The sequence below is a fragment of the Mastacembelus armatus genome, chromosome 11, assembly GCF_900324485.2.
Source record: "Mastacembelus armatus chromosome 11, fMasArm1.2, whole genome shotgun sequence".
Lineage (NCBI taxonomy): Eukaryota > Metazoa > Chordata > Actinopteri > Synbranchiformes > Mastacembelidae > Mastacembelus > Mastacembelus armatus.
The window spans coordinates 8,870,245-8,886,500 of record NC_046643.1 but is presented as its reverse complement, the minus strand read 5'-3'; the positions used below and the strand labels follow the sequence as shown (position 1 = coordinate 8,886,500).

At 40.1% G+C, this 16,256-nt stretch overlaps 1 protein-coding gene across 3 annotated transcripts in view; it reads left to right on the top strand.

The window, feature by feature from the left end:
- Nucleotides 1–15,905, top strand: part of col8a2 (collagen, type VIII, alpha 2) — a 47,462-nt gene extending 31,557 nt beyond the window's left edge. For all 3 annotated transcript variants that reach the window (XM_026300510.1, XM_026300508.1, XM_026300509.1), the window contains exons 2-3: nucleotides 6,549–6,740; nucleotides 10,863–15,905. In XM_026300510.1, the coding sequence (XP_026156295.1) occupies nucleotides 6,578–6,740; nucleotides 10,863–12,766 (2,067 nt within the window). In that variant the 5' untranslated portion in view covers nucleotides 6,549–6,577 and the 3' untranslated portion in view covers nucleotides 12,767–15,905. The remainder of the gene's footprint in view (nucleotides 1–6,548; nucleotides 6,741–10,862) is intronic.
- The last annotated feature ends 351 nt before the right edge of the window (nucleotides 15,906–16,256 follow it).

Sequence of the window (16,256 nt, the reverse complement as noted above, 5' to 3'; positions counted from 1 at the left end):
TGTCTTGCTGCACTGAGAAACACATCAGTTATTGCTGTGGAAATGTGGAAACAGACTATGAAATTTTTTTCCCCTTGATTCCCTGTTCAGCAGCTCATATTGGGTTTAGGTGCACCGACAGGTCAGGTGGCTACATACAGACTCTCACTTTCTCCTGTTCTCAGATCCCTCTAACTGTAACTTGTTTCTTGGCAGGTCAGAGGTTTGTCAGGATGTTTTGCAGACGTTGAGTCTGCCTCCCTTGGTTATATCCTGAGCATTAATGCTTCAGAGAAAGATGAAGTGATAGAGTATGAATCAGTAAAGCGGTAGTGGGCCAGTCTGGTTAAAATATCGTAACTGAAGCCCTCTATGAGGAGCATTTTTAGGCACACAATCAGCTGTGCACATGTTAAGTCTTATAGGTTAATAAAAAAATGCGACTAATTAGCCTCATTTTAACTGCTTCACCTTTTGTAAATGATTATACACACATATGCAATTTCATATGCACAAGCCATTAACCCACATCTTATGACTGCCACATCTGCTTCTGCACTCAAAATGCCCAGGGGTTTTAAATGTGTTCTTCTGCATGCAGTCATCAAGTAATGAAAGTCCTCTCTCTGACCTCTTCACTCTTTCCCCTGCTTGTGTTTTCTTCATACCCCTTTAGCCAATCTCACTCCCAACACTTACGGCCACCTGCACTCTCCTTTTCCTTTTGACCATTCCCTCTTTAACCACTTCATCAGCATAAACTTTCCCCTGTCTGCCTGTCTCTGGGCCTTCAGGCCTGCTCTGACCTTCAGGGATGTTAATGCTCCTTCACAAGTACCAATCCTGAATTGATGAGTCTCTTTTCATTTTTCTCCTTTATGTTGTATGAGGAGTGTTTCTCTCTTTATGCAAACAGAAACTTTTTTCAGTGCTATCTTCAAATTACCCTTTGTAAATCATTGACTCATCTTCTGCTTCGCTTCTTCCCACGAACACAAAGACAGATATATTTGAAAACCAAATAGTTTCACAGGAATCCCCAGCTTTCTGCTGTAAACTACAAGAAAGAAAAAAGAGACATAGATGAAGTGATGAAATGTATCAATGGCTTAAATAAAGCAGGCTGGACTAAATTAAGACACTCTATACTCACAGAATCTTTATGAAATAATCAATAATGAAAATAATTCTTAGCCGCAGCTCCAGATGTTACATTTAGATTTCCCCTTAATTAGAACTAGCAGGTCCTAGCTCAGACTATGAACGGCCTCTTATAAAAGTACGCTGATGTAGTTGACACAGCTGTTCACATGTACTTGGCCATGTAGTAGAACTATGAGCCTTTTTATCAAAGAAAGGAAAATTTGGTGTGTCTGTATATTAGTGAGTTATACTGTATAATGTATAATCTAACTGTGTGGAAGTCAGTGTGTGAATCTGTGTTACAGTGAAAGTGTAAACAGTATACATCATGTCTAGACATAAAAAAAGAATCACTTACATTAGTTTTAATGCCTGTTTTTTTTTTAATTTACCAATGATTCAGTGGAAATAGCAAGAAGAGAACACAGAAGCTTTTATTGTGGTGATGCAGAAGGTGCAACTTTTTCCTGAGAAGCAACCAAACAAAACCTAAAACCAGCTGGTTGCTAATGAATGGCTGTTTAAAATAGCATCATATATTAGCCTTTTGGCCACTTTTCTACACTCACCAGCACATTATGTGAACAGCCATACTGTTTCCCCAGTGCTTACACTATTTGCACAGTGTTCAGTAATACATGGTACAGGGAAAAACTGTAGCCACTACTCAAATATTACACAGTGGGCTGGCACTGGAAAGGCATAAGTGCCATTCAGCCTGAAGAAAGGATTACCTCATTCAAAAGAAGCTGATTCTCAAAATAAAGTTCACCCACACTCAATTTCCTCTCATCCTTACACACACCCATGCCCTCGGGCTAAAAAAGAGCTGTGTGGCTCTGGACTCAAACATGTTGTGTAACCGTTGTGGTCACTTTCTCCCTGCTCTTTACTTCCTTCACTCACTTATGACTGTATAGAACAAGGCGTACACAAAGGCAAACGGTCAGTTGAGCTCTAAGTTTTCTCAGAATGATACATTAAAAGTCTAAGGCCTGTTTCTGTAAGTTTAAAGCTTGATTTATGTCTGAAGGGGCATGTCGTTGTACTACAAATCTGTAAAATCTGCTTATGCTCATCCGTCTAGACTGCAGATAGAATAATACATGACAGATGTATAAATTTAATTTATTTTGAAGTGTGCCTTCATTGTTGCTGTAAATGTTTCCATCATGCGCTTGTTGACTTTACAAGGAGAGAGTTTGGTGAAGGAAAATGGCTCTGGTTAAAAAACAGTGCTGGTCCATGGTTACACTTAGGAATGGTTATGGTCATAGTTGTGGCTAAGGTTTGTCAGGATTGGATGAATCAGCTATAACATGTGGTCAGGTTTTAAGTGCAGTTCTCTGTGAGACCTGTGGTTGTAACTAAACTATATAACCAACACCAGCATTGGTTGTTGTTGAACCATTTGATGTTTTTGTAAAAGCTGACATTACATAGTGCATGATGTTCAGGTGATGAAGCCCGCACTCAAGGGCAGGATCGAATGTTCCCCACAAAAACAACGGCCTCTTCTTCCCTCCATGACACTGAATCCTCACACTGTGTCACTATAATCACTCTGTGGCAAGTGGTTTAGGAAATGCCTAGCAGTCTGGATCCACACATGTACAGTGTCGGGGAAGTGATGGCAGAGCACCTTTCCCCTCACCTCCCCATGCAGGGCTGTTGATTTTATTAGTGGATAGATCGGTGCCGTCGGTGTGTGCTTGGCTTCTGCTCAGCCGCAGTATCTGTGTCTCTTCTCACTGTGGAAGCAGGCCACTTCAGATACTGCTGAGTTTGGGTTTGGAGGCTGTTGAGTCTGCTTTGGCAGCCCAAAGTCTACACAGATTAGCATTTTAGTTTTGTTAAAATGGCATCCAACATATGTTCGAGAGGGCGACAACTTCAAGCTTGAGTTTGCTTTGCGCTCATGACTCAGATTACTCTGAGGTTTGGAGAAAGAGCTGTGAGGTGTACTGCATGTGGGGAAGTAGATGTCTGTCTATGTGCACATGCCAGCATGTGTCTTAGTGTTTGATGTGGGCTTGGATGGATTACAGAATGGGCAAGGACTGAGGGGGCCCCTGGTCCAGAGCGTCTGTACAAAGTAACTGTTTTATTTCTTGTTGGAAATTCACAGATATGTCCTGATCCTGTCTTTTGTTTTGTGTTATTTATTTGTTTTTTTGGCTCCCACTCTTTATCAGAAGTAAGTCTTTTGATAGCTGCCAAACATTTGCCAAACAAATACAATGCCATATTTTTTTCCCCTTTTTTTCAACATTAACATTTTATTAAATTATAGTAAAACCACAAATGTAACCTGTAACCCGGTATTTGATGATTTCCTATAATATTTTGTTTAATGTGCTTAGTGTTTTGCGTACTATATGGTGCTACATAGAAACAAAACAAAATTCTTTAAAGAAAATGAAAATGACTACAAAACGACAAACGAGTGATGCTAAAAAGACACACCCAACCACAAAGAGATGCAAAAATGATTATAAAACAACAACAACAAATAGATTCTGCAAAACAACTATAAAGAGATAAAAAACAATTATGAAGAGAGACAAAATAACATTAGAGACATGCAATGACTATAACACAACACATTTAGGGCAGGGTGGTGGGGGCCTTTAACATAAGATCAGAGCCCTAGTTTCTCAAAATGTGAGCATCAGACATAGCGGTCAGTGATTCAGGAGCTGTCTGTGAATTGGAACAACAAAGTGATAAGTTTAATAATATCATGCTGAAGTTGGCTGTGCTTTTTACACCTGAGGGATAGGCTGTCCCTTATTTGCTCATTAGTGCTGATTTTCTGTCCTGCTGTTGCTTTTTTTTTTTTTTTTGGGATTTGTGGATCTGTTAGTGTGATGTGTGTGGTGATTCCTTTTTTTTCAGTAAATCTGTTTTATATAAAGCATCACTTGGCCTGCCAGATGAGACTTTTTTTTTTCTACTCAGACTTTGGCTGCTGCTGTTGTTTGATGACTGAGGGAAGCATTGATTCACCATTAGCTCTTCTCTCCCCTCAAACCTAGGCATTTGTTATGGTTTGTTTTGAACAAACAAATTTTGTCTGAAAACTGAAGGAGGTTAACAGGTTGGAGTATTTTCAAGACAAGCTGTGTAACCAATTATCAGAGATAGACTGTCATTTTCTCATGCATACCAAGAATGTACCTTCTGTTACATGGTCAAACCTGTGTGCACCAGCATGTATGATTCTTGTTCTAGAAGTGACTCATGGTGGCCGGCCAGAGAGGATTGCGTGAGATCTGTAACAATGTCTGCAGAGCTTTTCAACAAAAACATTTGATAAACATATTGTTGAGGTCTGTGGACAGCCTGTCTGTGCTTGATCCCTGTTCATGCACAGCTTGTGTGTCTGTGTGGGTGTTGGTCTGGTTCTTGGGAGAGTTTGACGCCTGCAGAATGGTGGGCATCCAGAGCTGCCTTTTAAATTAGAACTACACCAAAACCACAGACCCCCACACCAGACAAGCCTCACTGCCAGCCAGCCAGCAAGTCGGCCAAAGACCCAGCACAACTTCACCAGGACTGTTGGCTTTTTCTCTTGTTTGTTTCTCTTAACAGCTTTGTCTTCGCTTTCCCCATTTCTTTTGATTAAGCTTTGGTGTGACAATTTCAGAAATGATATTTTATTCTTCCTGACAAAGACTCTGGCAACATGCAGCAACATAAACAGACATAAACAGATACCACAGACAGGCACATACACATCCCTATGACTAATTACAGAAAAGTAGCTCCAACACAGACAGAAACACTTCGGTAAATGGTTGTAAAAGAAGATGTTGACTGCCTAGCTATGTGATAGCTTAATAGTCACAGACGATGGTGAGAGTGAAACTGTAAAACAGACCTGATCTCAGCACACATGGTGGCAATGAACACACCTTTTTCTAAATACTTGTAATTTAAAGTCTGCTGTGGGCTCCCAGGCTACTCCAGTCCCTGTTTCCAATTAAGTGCAGTGTGTAATTTGGGGTAATTTTCAGAAAATGTCAGATCATTTTCAAATTAGAAAATGTCAACTTATGTTCGTGTCACTGCTGTGCATCACCAAACTTTCAGAATAAACTCTCATGTCACCTTCAAGGTCCAAAATGTCTCATTCTACAAAGAAAAACAAGCCTGTTACACACAGGAACAAGATGAGTACCATGCGGCATGCAGAAGCTGTGAAAATTATAATTTTATGAGATCTGTTATGCAAACATAAACAGACTGTGGTCTTGAAATAGCTGGAACATGCAGCATAGGGAGTTGGAGACCTAATGTAGCATGTATTAATAATGAATAATCAGTCCCGGGGCCCTAGTCTAGTTCTTCCATTTGGTGCTGCATAGTGGTCTTTGAGGCTGCTTTATATTAACAATTTATTAAGTTAGAGGTAAAAATCAGGAATGAAATTTGCCAGAGTGATAAAGTGTAGCTCTCTGGTGTCTCACTTGGTGTGCCAAAGGTCACCTTAACTTATTATGGATGTGACTTTGTTGATGTGCATATGATGATACTCTGCATCAATTAAATCAGCAAATACATTTCCATAGCTATGCATCACTCATCCTTGCACAATTTCCTTCCCTAATGTAAGTGTGACGGTTTTGGCATTTAAACAGGAGCCAGCTAAACCTGAGTTACACATTTTACATTCCATGTTATCAAAAAAACAAATCCTGACATTCATCAGTCTGAAGAGAGCAGAGAAAAACAGCTCAGGGGAGAGTTCGAGTAGAAAATCTATGCCATTTTCACACATCATTTCACCAGCTAAGCCAGGTGCAGGACACCTACATGTGTTCACTTATGATACACAAAAACACTAACTGTCTTAACTGTCTAACACTTTTCTGCTTGTACTTGACCGCTGTAAAAATACTGAGCAGAGAGTGATGTGGTCATTTCTTCCTGGATTAAGTTAAAGTCAACAGATCTGCATGACACATTTTCTGAGGACCATCTAAACCCATCACTGCTGCAGCCAAGTATTTACCACATACTGTAACTGTGCAGCAGGTTCTGATTTTGTGTGTTTGCATCTTGTGTTGTGTATATGAAACATTTTCCATGCTTTTTGTTCAGACAATATGTTTCCTTGGTTTGGCTGTTTTTTTTTGTTTGTTTTTTTTGTGGTCAACTGTCCATACCTGGTTTTCAATTATTAATTATTTTTTACATCAATGCTTGGCTTCAGAGTTCTTTAAGTAGATTAATTTAGCTGAAAGACAATAAACACATTTTACTAGAGTGAATTACAATAAGTCTTGCGACTTTAAGTATTTAAAAGAAGTGTTTTTCACAAATGTATTGTATTGTATGATGTGAGCTCCACTCCACAGTAGCATATAGACTAAAACCCATATTAACATGTACCCCCTGCCTTCTCTCTCTGTTACCTGCAGTTCTTTGTGTGTGATACCTGAAGTCTGGGATGCTGATGACCATGCTGTTGGCTCCTGTCTGTGTGCTACTGATGCTGGGGGGGCGTGCTCTTGCTGGAGGCTATGCCCCCGTGCCCCACGTGAAATACATGCAACCCATGATGAAAGGGCCTATTGGACCCCCATTTCGAGAGGGCAAGGGGCATTACATTGGTGAGTAATCCCTGTGGGTGTAGAATGTGTCTCTTTTAGGTCTCATTCTACCCTAGACTGTTTCCTCTCATGCACTTTAGCCACTGTCCACTGGGTTAGTGGAAACACTGCTAACCATTTTAAACTCAATCCACGTGATTTAACCCTATGACTCTGAGTCTATCTGATATAATTTCATGCTCACACAAATTCACAAGCTCTAGTCAAGTCTTAGTATAGTTATTTGCTGCAGACACTATATATGTCCTGACAGTATTGGTAATAGCCTGAGAAACGGATTTTCTTTTTCCAACTATTTGAACCAAAGTGGGCAAGATGTGGATTTTTTTGGTGTGCAACAAGCTCAAATCTACAAAGAAAAACAAACTTGTATGAAGAAGAGAAGTCTCCAGCATTACAGTTTAAGATTGGATCGATATGAATACCATCGCAGCAACTTAGACAGAGGTCACAACAGTGTGTGTGTGTGTGTGTGTGTGTTTCCTTGTCCTGTGCATCCAGCAGCTTTTGGCAGGACCTCAGTTGGGGCCTAATGGAGGCCTGATTGCCCACTGCTTGCTGAGCTCCACAGGGCCAGTTGTTCTCTCGCCATCTGGATGTTGTTACTCCCACTGTTTAGCATATTTTTCTGCTGTAGGATGGAGGTTGGAGTGTGAAGGAAATAAAAACAGATTAAATAAAAGGCTCAGGCAAGAGAACCAGGAAAAGAAGGGGAACGGTAATCATTCTGAAAATATGTGCATTTATCATTATCATCATTATCACATTTGACTCTAACTACACTTACAAATCTGGGTTCATGTGACATGTGTCTTGAATGATCAGAGATTCCTACTTCAAAGCAAAGTTTTAATTTCAGTATCATAAATGATGTTTGACAACAGAAGTTGGGCAGTTGCAGTTAGTTATTTTTTAATAGTTTTTCACAGAGTATAGTATAAATGTGATTCAGATTCAAAGGAGTAAAACCTAATTGCTGGTGGCTCACTTGAATACAGTCCTTTCACTGCCACCCAGTGGTCAAATGTCACTATTGCATTGCTACTGAAATACAGTAATGCAACAGAGAGTAACCCATGTTCCTTGAGGACCACAGCTTGTTTTCCAGCTACCTGTGCCCTACCTGCTGCTGATTACCTGGATCAGGTATCATCCGTCAATCAGAAGCACCTGAACAAACCTGATCCAGGTAATTAGCAGTGGGTAGGCCACAGGTAGCTGGAAAACAAGCTGTGGTCCTCAAGGAACATTGGTTGTCTAGTCCTGCTCTACCATATGTATGGTATATAATATTATTATTGTACCATTTCCAAATTACTCTGTTTTTTCCTACACAGCAGTAGGAAGTTTGTTGTTTTTGTTTTTAAGTAGGTAGATCAAAAATCAAGACTAAAGAAACAACCTTGCTATTTTTAGATCTATTTTGGTGTAAAATGTAGTTTGGTCTGAAGGTGCTGCTTTCACTGATGTAGACACAATATCTAAAATGTTTATTTGTAAGTTGCACCTGAAATGAGCATATCCAAGATCGTATTATTGTGAAAACTAAACCTGAGCATTAGCTGGTAATCAACATCCTGGACATTGTGTTCCATTCACAGATTTTAGCAATAAATTTGTGGTTAAGCATGAACAATAGAATAAAGGCCACAAGTGAAAAAATACAATCCAACTTTTAAAAGATAACTGTACTTTGAGGTGATCTCAGTTTTATAATTTTTTTTTTACCAAGCCTCACACTCATGAACATACATGCATTTAAATTCAAGCCACTTTCAAAGCAACTGTAATATAAAAATGTGTACAGGTCTTCTTAAACTTCCCAAAACACTTTCAGATGTCAGTCTACACTCCACGATGCAGGATCATTTCATGTTTGTTGAACACAGGAATAGTCTTATCAGCTCATTCTACTGCATTTTTTTTCTACCTCCTGCTGACATACATGTCAGCTTCGACATAACTATAATACCATTACCCAAATACTAATTCAGTATCATTAAATGTTTCTCAACATTGTGTTCCAAATATTGAGCTTAAAAAGGCTGCATGTATAATTAATTGCCACTAGAGGGAAGTAGTGACCTATGGTAACATAAGTGGATGAAATGGAAAAGTGAATTTCCATTACATCCCCTAAGTTAATTTCCTTTGAAGCTTGTTACATGGAAAGGGGAAGAATAAGATTTTCCTCTTTCCATGCATGCTGTTGAGGCACTCTTGAAAAAGACAGCAGAGGCATTTCAGTGATCAACAGGAAATATCTAAATGCTGTGGGTGCACTTGCAGTTCCCAGGTTTGAGAAGCAACAAGACTTTTTCTGAAATAAAAATGCAGAGAACTTATCCACGCAGCTAAATAAACTGGCTTGGGGTGTCTTCAAAAGTGAATGTTGAATTACGTTATGTTAAGCTGTCAGAAGTGTAGGCTGACCTTTATGATACGGCATAATCTTGCTCCACAGAGGCATCTATATTCTCTTATTTAAAAAATAAATACATGATGAGCTGTCCTTTGGTCAATCAAGAGTAACTAACATTCACATACTGGTGCTGACATTCTGAGGGTGTAAATAAGGGTCTGAAATTGGCAAGGAGTGCATTATAATGTTGTGCATACAAAGCTCCTGTTTCTGGCCTGATTGTGCTGTGCTTAAGTGTGGTAGGAAAGAAATGAAAGGACAGTTTATGATATGTGGCATACTTATTCACTCTAGTTTTCTCTCTATTACATAATCCAAAAAAACAAACAAACATATATTTTACAAATATTGTCAAAGCCAATACAATGACCAAGTCAGTTAGTCAGAAAACAGAAGCATTAACACCTGTCCAATTTTATTAATAACATAACTGCTTATTTCAGGAACATATTGAGTGCTGTTTTATATATGGATTGGCAAAGTACTCTACCTTCCTGTCAGCCTGTCCTGGGATAGACTTCAGCCCAGCTTGACCCTGAAAAAACAGTTTAGAAAAGCATGAATTGATGACAAGTGTCCAGGGTGTACCCCTGCCTAACACCCAAAGAGAGCTGGGATAGGCTCCAGCAGATCCTGATGACCCTGGTTAGGAATTAGCAGGTATAATGGATGGGAGGGATGGATGAACTGATGACCTGAATAGTCAAAACCTACCATGCCTTAGAGCGAAAGGTTAAATTGTCACAAAATCATATAAGAAGGAATTCACAAGATTCTTTCTAGCATATGTTTGCTTCTGACATTATGTTTTCAATTTTAACCTAGTTAGCTTGTTAGTTTCCAAGTTTTAATTGGACATGATTGAAATTTGAATTTAATTTTATTTTCTAGATAATTATGTTACAATTTAAGATATTTCTTGTACACATTTATTGAATTCATATCTTTTATACACACATTCCTTATGCGTGAAAGCTGAGAAGCTGTGCTTGCAATAATTTTTCAAATCATTATCTCAAGAAAAAAAAAAGATTTTGTCGAAATAATGGTTATTTTATCTTGTGATAACAAGATAAAGTCCAGTTATGGGACAACAAGCTTTCTTGTCTTGAGATAATGCAATACTTAACTTGTGATCTTAATATAATGGCATTGAAATATACAATCTTTGGAGCTGCTTAGTTCATTGGCACATGTTCGGTTACAACAATATAATAATAAAGATATAATTCTCTTTACACACACAGTATAGTTATCATAAAGAATGTTTAATATTACACAGAACTATGATTTGATTTATTTAGAAGCAATTTGCCATCATTTTCTTGGTGAAAAGGTTGAAAAATATGTCAGTCTCTGAAACATTAGATAGATTTATCTACTGATATCTACCCCAGCAAAGTCACTGGCATTGTGTTAATAAAGCCTTGTTGATGGAAATGATTTGTCCCTATTTTTCTGTCTTCTGACTTTTTTTTAAAAGTAAAAGCATTCCTCTCTAGCTTCCAAACATCCTTTATTCTTATATGAGCATAAAGCCATGTTGCCTTCTCATTAGAAAACTGGTTATTTCATTTTTTTGTCTAAATGCATACAATACACAATGTACAGACTAACTATATCTGGCCTTTATTTGTCTATTATTTTTGTTTTTGAAATACATTATATATTAACAATATTATGACCTTCTCTTTTTCTAGATATGCCACCTATGATGCAAGTGAAGGGGGAACCTGGCCCTCAAGGGAAACCTGGACCAAGAGGCCCATCTGGGCCACCAGGACTTCCAGGAAAACCTGGAGTGGGGAAGCCAGGTCTAAATGGCCAACCAGGTCCTCAGGGACCTGCTGGCTTTCCAGGAATTGGTAAGCCTGGACTTCCAGGTCTTCCAGGAAAGATTGGGCCAGTAGGTATACCAGGGCTTAAGGGTGAGGTTGGCCCTCATGGTGAGCCAGGTCCTAGAGGTCCTCCAGGGTCGCCTGGCCTCCCTGGCCCAGCTGGCATATCTCTGAATGGGAAACCTGGACTTCCAGGTGTTAGAGGCCCTCCTGGGGCTCAAGGAGAACCAGGATTACATGGAACTGGTGGCCCACCAGGTGAGCGTGGGCTCAAAGGTGAGAAAGGAAATGGGAAGCCAGGGCTTCCAGGTATAGTAGGCCCTCCTGGGCTGAAAGGTAGTACAGGACCACCTGGTCTTCCAGGAGTTGGCAAGCCAGGGCCAAAAGGTTTGTCTGGACTGCCTGGTATTAAAGGTGATCAAGGAGCCCCAGGAGATCGTGGGGAACAAGGAGAGGTTGGGCCTCCAGGTCTACAAGGTCTACCAGGGCCAACTGGGATAGGGAAACCTGGGCTAGATGGACAGCCAGGAGCACCAGGTCCACTAGGCCCAAAAGGTGAGCCAGGACCCAGGGGTTCTCCTGGATTTCCTGGGACTCCTGGTTATGGAAAACCTGGTCTGAGTGGGCCAAAAGGAGACAAGGGCCACAGTGGGTTACCTGGTCTCCCAGGGGATAAAGGAGAGCACGGACTGGTGGGCCCAACTGGTGAGCCAGGTCTCAATGGACAACCAGGACCACCAGGGATTCAAGGACCAATGGGACTCCCTGGAAAACATGGAATGCCAGGACTGAAAGGAGAAGTGGGGCCCCAGGGCCCTCCTGGACTGCCAGGTTTCAGAGGGGACCAAGGCCCCAATGGACCCCCTGGAAAACCTGGCATCCCTGGAGAAAAGGGCATCCCTGGGCTTAATGGTCCTATTGGAAAACCTGGACCCAAAGGTGAAGCAGGGCACATTGGCTTACCTGGGAATCCAGGGCTGACAGGTGTTCCAGGGCCTAAAGGTGAGGGTGGATTTATAGGAACACCAGGCCCCAGGGGTCAGTCAGGCATTCCTGGTCTTCAGGGGCCCATGGGTCCCATGGGGCCACAGGGTGTTCCTGGATCAAAGGGTGAACCTGGACTTCCTGGGGTTCCTGGACTGGGTAAAGTGGGAGAGAAGGGAGCTATGGGTCCCCAGGGTCCTCAAGGGAAGCCAGGCCCTGCAGGGCTTAATGGCAACCCTGGCCCTCCAGGGCCTCCTGGGCCCCCAGGTCCTCCAGGAAATGGCCAAACAGTTGTTGCAGGGCCAACAGATTCAGAGTTGGAAGGGGATGAAGTGCCAGGGGGCAGGAAGGGGTCTGTGTACACTCAGGTTCCAATCTCTGCATCTGTAGCACCAGCCTTCACAGCCATCCTCACCACACCATTCCCTCCCTCTGGCATGCCAATCAAATTTGACAGGACCCTGTACAACGGGCAAAATGCCTACAGCTCTACTACTGGCATCTTCATTGCTCCTTTATCTGGTATCTACTACTTTGCATACCACATGCATGTAAAGGGAACTAGCCTGTGGGTGGCACTGTACATGAACAATGTACCAGCGACTTACACCTATGATGAATACAAGAAAGGCTACATGGACCAAGCGTCAGGTAGTGCTGTCCTAGAGCTAAAGGAGGGTGACCAGGTATGGGTCCAGATGCCTTCAGATCAGGCAAATGGCCTCTACTCTACTGAGTATATCCACTCCTCCTTCTCAGGATTCTTGCTCTGTCCCAGATAACCCTATCCTTTCCTTCAAATATGTTGTTATATTGGCACCTCAGAGCAGACCCAAACCTAAAATACCTGCAGCCATAATAGAAACACAAAACCCATAAAATTCTCAATGTTATTGCCAACATCTTTATCTGTCTCACCATCAACAAAAACAAGCAAACAAACTTTGTGAATGAACTATGGAAAGTTATTAGGCAGGGGAAGGAATTGCATACTGTGTTCTTTGATTCAGTGTCCTTCAAATGTTGTTTTGGGTTATATTTTATGTTGGTGTTTTTTAGCTTATATTATTTTAATTATTATATTGTCATAATTTTATTGTTATTATTTGGTCCTTGTCATCGTTGTTGTTGTTTTTCGGATTCAGACTATCAAGTGCCTTACTTTGTAATGTGCTAGTAACAGACATTCCCATGTGACTGCACATTCTTCCACATGCTCTGACATCATAAGGTCATAAGGATAACATCACCTTAAGGGGGGGGGGTGGGGGGGGGGGGGTCTGTTTATTTAGCTGCAATCTTGTTCCCCCTGTGTTCTGACTAAAACCATGATTGGCAATACTGACATGAAGAGCAACAATACAACATATAGACAGCAGGGAAAAAGCCATTCAGTGCTGAAATATCATTGCTTTTCACTTTTGTTTCACCTTTCTGGTACTTTCAACAACTGTAACATCAGAACAGTTAATGGAATGAAATGATTGTTATGAAAGTGGGATATATCTTTTGACAGTTAGTTGGCATGAGCATCTGCCAGGTGATTTTTTTTTCTGAATTCAGTAGCAAACAATTGATGATGGGTCTTTGTCTTTTTTATAATTTATTGAACTGTCCAGAAATACAAACCAGGAAATAAATCCAAGAATAAATATGACCCTACAATATTAGATTTATTTGCCCTTCTAAAGCAGATCAACAGCATCATGCAAGGACAATGCCTTATTAACTTTCAGGACATATTAATTGACAATGATGTATATCCATACAGTCAATGTTTACATGCCATAGAATACATACTGAGACAAGTGCACATGGATAGTGAGGGCACAGTTATGGCTTGATCGATGACCCGTTTCCTTGTATCGATCTGTTTTTTCCCATTTGCACTGCAAATCCCATCATGGTGCTGTAGGCATGGTCTTTACGTGCTCTGACCATGCCATCACTGCTTTCTAATGGTATACTACCTATTAATAAATCAGTATGACATTAACATTTCAAGTAAGTGATCTGTGCTGCCATACTATGAAAGTCCCATTCTGACCACATATTTCAGAATGTGAAGATGCTGTAAATTAATTTCTGCTTATAAATAAGGAGGCAAATGAATGGGGGCTGTAGCCAATCCCAGCTGACATTGGGTAAGGCAAAAACACAGGACACAGGACACAAAAATGCCCCAGGTTGAAATGGGATTCAAACACAGTGTCTCCTTCCTATGAGGCTACAGTGCTAACCGCCATGTCATCCAGTACAAGCCATTTTGTCCTGAATTATTATTTAGCTTAACATCAGTGGTTACAAGGATAGGATATTTCAGAAACTAATACTGTCAAAGTGTACAACTGGAAATGGGAATTAATCTACTCCATGAATAAGTAGAACGACTAGAATGAGGCCCACAGGTTGTGAAATACAGGTTGTGTAACATTTACTAAACCTCTGCCAGATTTCTGGAAGAGGTGGGGGGCCAGAGGTGAGACTCATGTATTTACTTATTTCTGTTGGATGAGGCATTAAAGACACACGCTGTGTATGGATGTGTGTGCTTGTATTCTCTACTGGTTGAGCTGTGTCAATATGTGTGTGTGTGTGCGCATGTGTGTGTAGTTATGTCACATTGTCCCCCTGGCATTCAGGTCATGAACACTTCAGCAGAGATGATAAGAAACTTGAATGAAGTTACAAAATGTAAGGAAGAGCTTAAAGTCCTGTCAACGTTCCACAAGAAATTTCATTTATATTTCAGCCTCCTTGAGGAAAATGCCGCACAGTGTGCATTGGCAAAGTAGGAGAAGAGGTTATGAAACAGGTGATGAATGTAATGAATAGCTTATGGGAGACAGAAAAAACTAAAATTAAACTGACATAATGAGATAAGAAGATAGCATTTCTGGTCAACACTGAACAGGCTATTTTGCATAGTGGTCCGATGAGACAGATGATAAAGAGCTTTGGGCAAAATTGTTATGAATTAACAAAGAGAAATCGTGTTTACCGTCTTCGTGCCTTTACATGCCTCAGCTCAGACAGAATTCCAATCTAACTTGTGCCACCCAAAGACTATCATTACACTGAATTATGACTACCTTGCACCCTGATGGAGGAATGTTGATGTACAGTTCAGGAGAATTGTGCCAAATATTGAGCTTTGCAGTCAGAATGAATGTATACTGTTTGACTGATTTTCTATAGTCTCTACATACCATACTGCAGCACAGGCATTTTTCAAGTCGCTCTATAACAGCAGTACTAGTATAAGGCCTAATCAGTATTTTACATCTATGTAATGCAAACAGTGCACTTGCTCTTGCCCTTTCTGTCTCATAATATGAGCACCCATACAACTGCTATGTATCATTATTATGTGAGTCTACAAGACAGCCCAAGGCTCGTTATGTACTGTATGTTGCCTTTTATTTTTGAACATATGAAATGATGATGTGACCTACAAGTGGCTAATACTCTCTGTCCTTATTTTTTTCATAGACAATGTCACTTGCTTGCAGTTTGCCCTGTGTGCAACTCATTTAACAAGTGTCAGTAAGACCCATGTACTGTCTTGATCATCACAAATTGCTTAAGTGTTTTGTCTTTTTATATAACAAAACAAAAGATTTTCAAAAAAGACTTGCTTCGGTTCTTAAGGGATATTTGTTTGTTTTAGTTTCAATAGATACAAACGGCCATTCCCATTTGCACATGAAATTAATGAAGATGTATTTATACATTTATGATAATTTAATAGGGATGCCAAAACTGACCACCGAAGCCTAGAACGTATAAATGGTATTTAACAGCATTGATGAGTTAAGAGCATTTACAATATGTAGTTAGCATTCTAGCATTGTTTGTGAAGGAATATTTGTGGACTTTTATTTTCTATTTGTGTAATGTGCAACGTATCAACATATAGGATTTTTGTCATACAAGACTATTGCGTGCATTCTATGCAATAGAATTTGGGTATAAAATGCACTCTTTTTGATTGAAAGTGTTTGTCTGCTATACAAAATCTACAGTACTTGATTGTATTGATACCACATCAATAAAAACTTTCTTGTATGTTGGTATCTGGCTCCCTTTTCTGTCTACATTATCTGCATGTAGATATTAAAAATTTTAAATCACTAGAACAGATAGTAGTCACTGTCACATTTCCATTTTTGACATTTCTATTTGTAGTTTTAATACAATAGGTCCTGTATAGTTGCAGGAATTAATTATTAATATAATTATAGATGATTGCACTGCACTTTTGATTTTAAT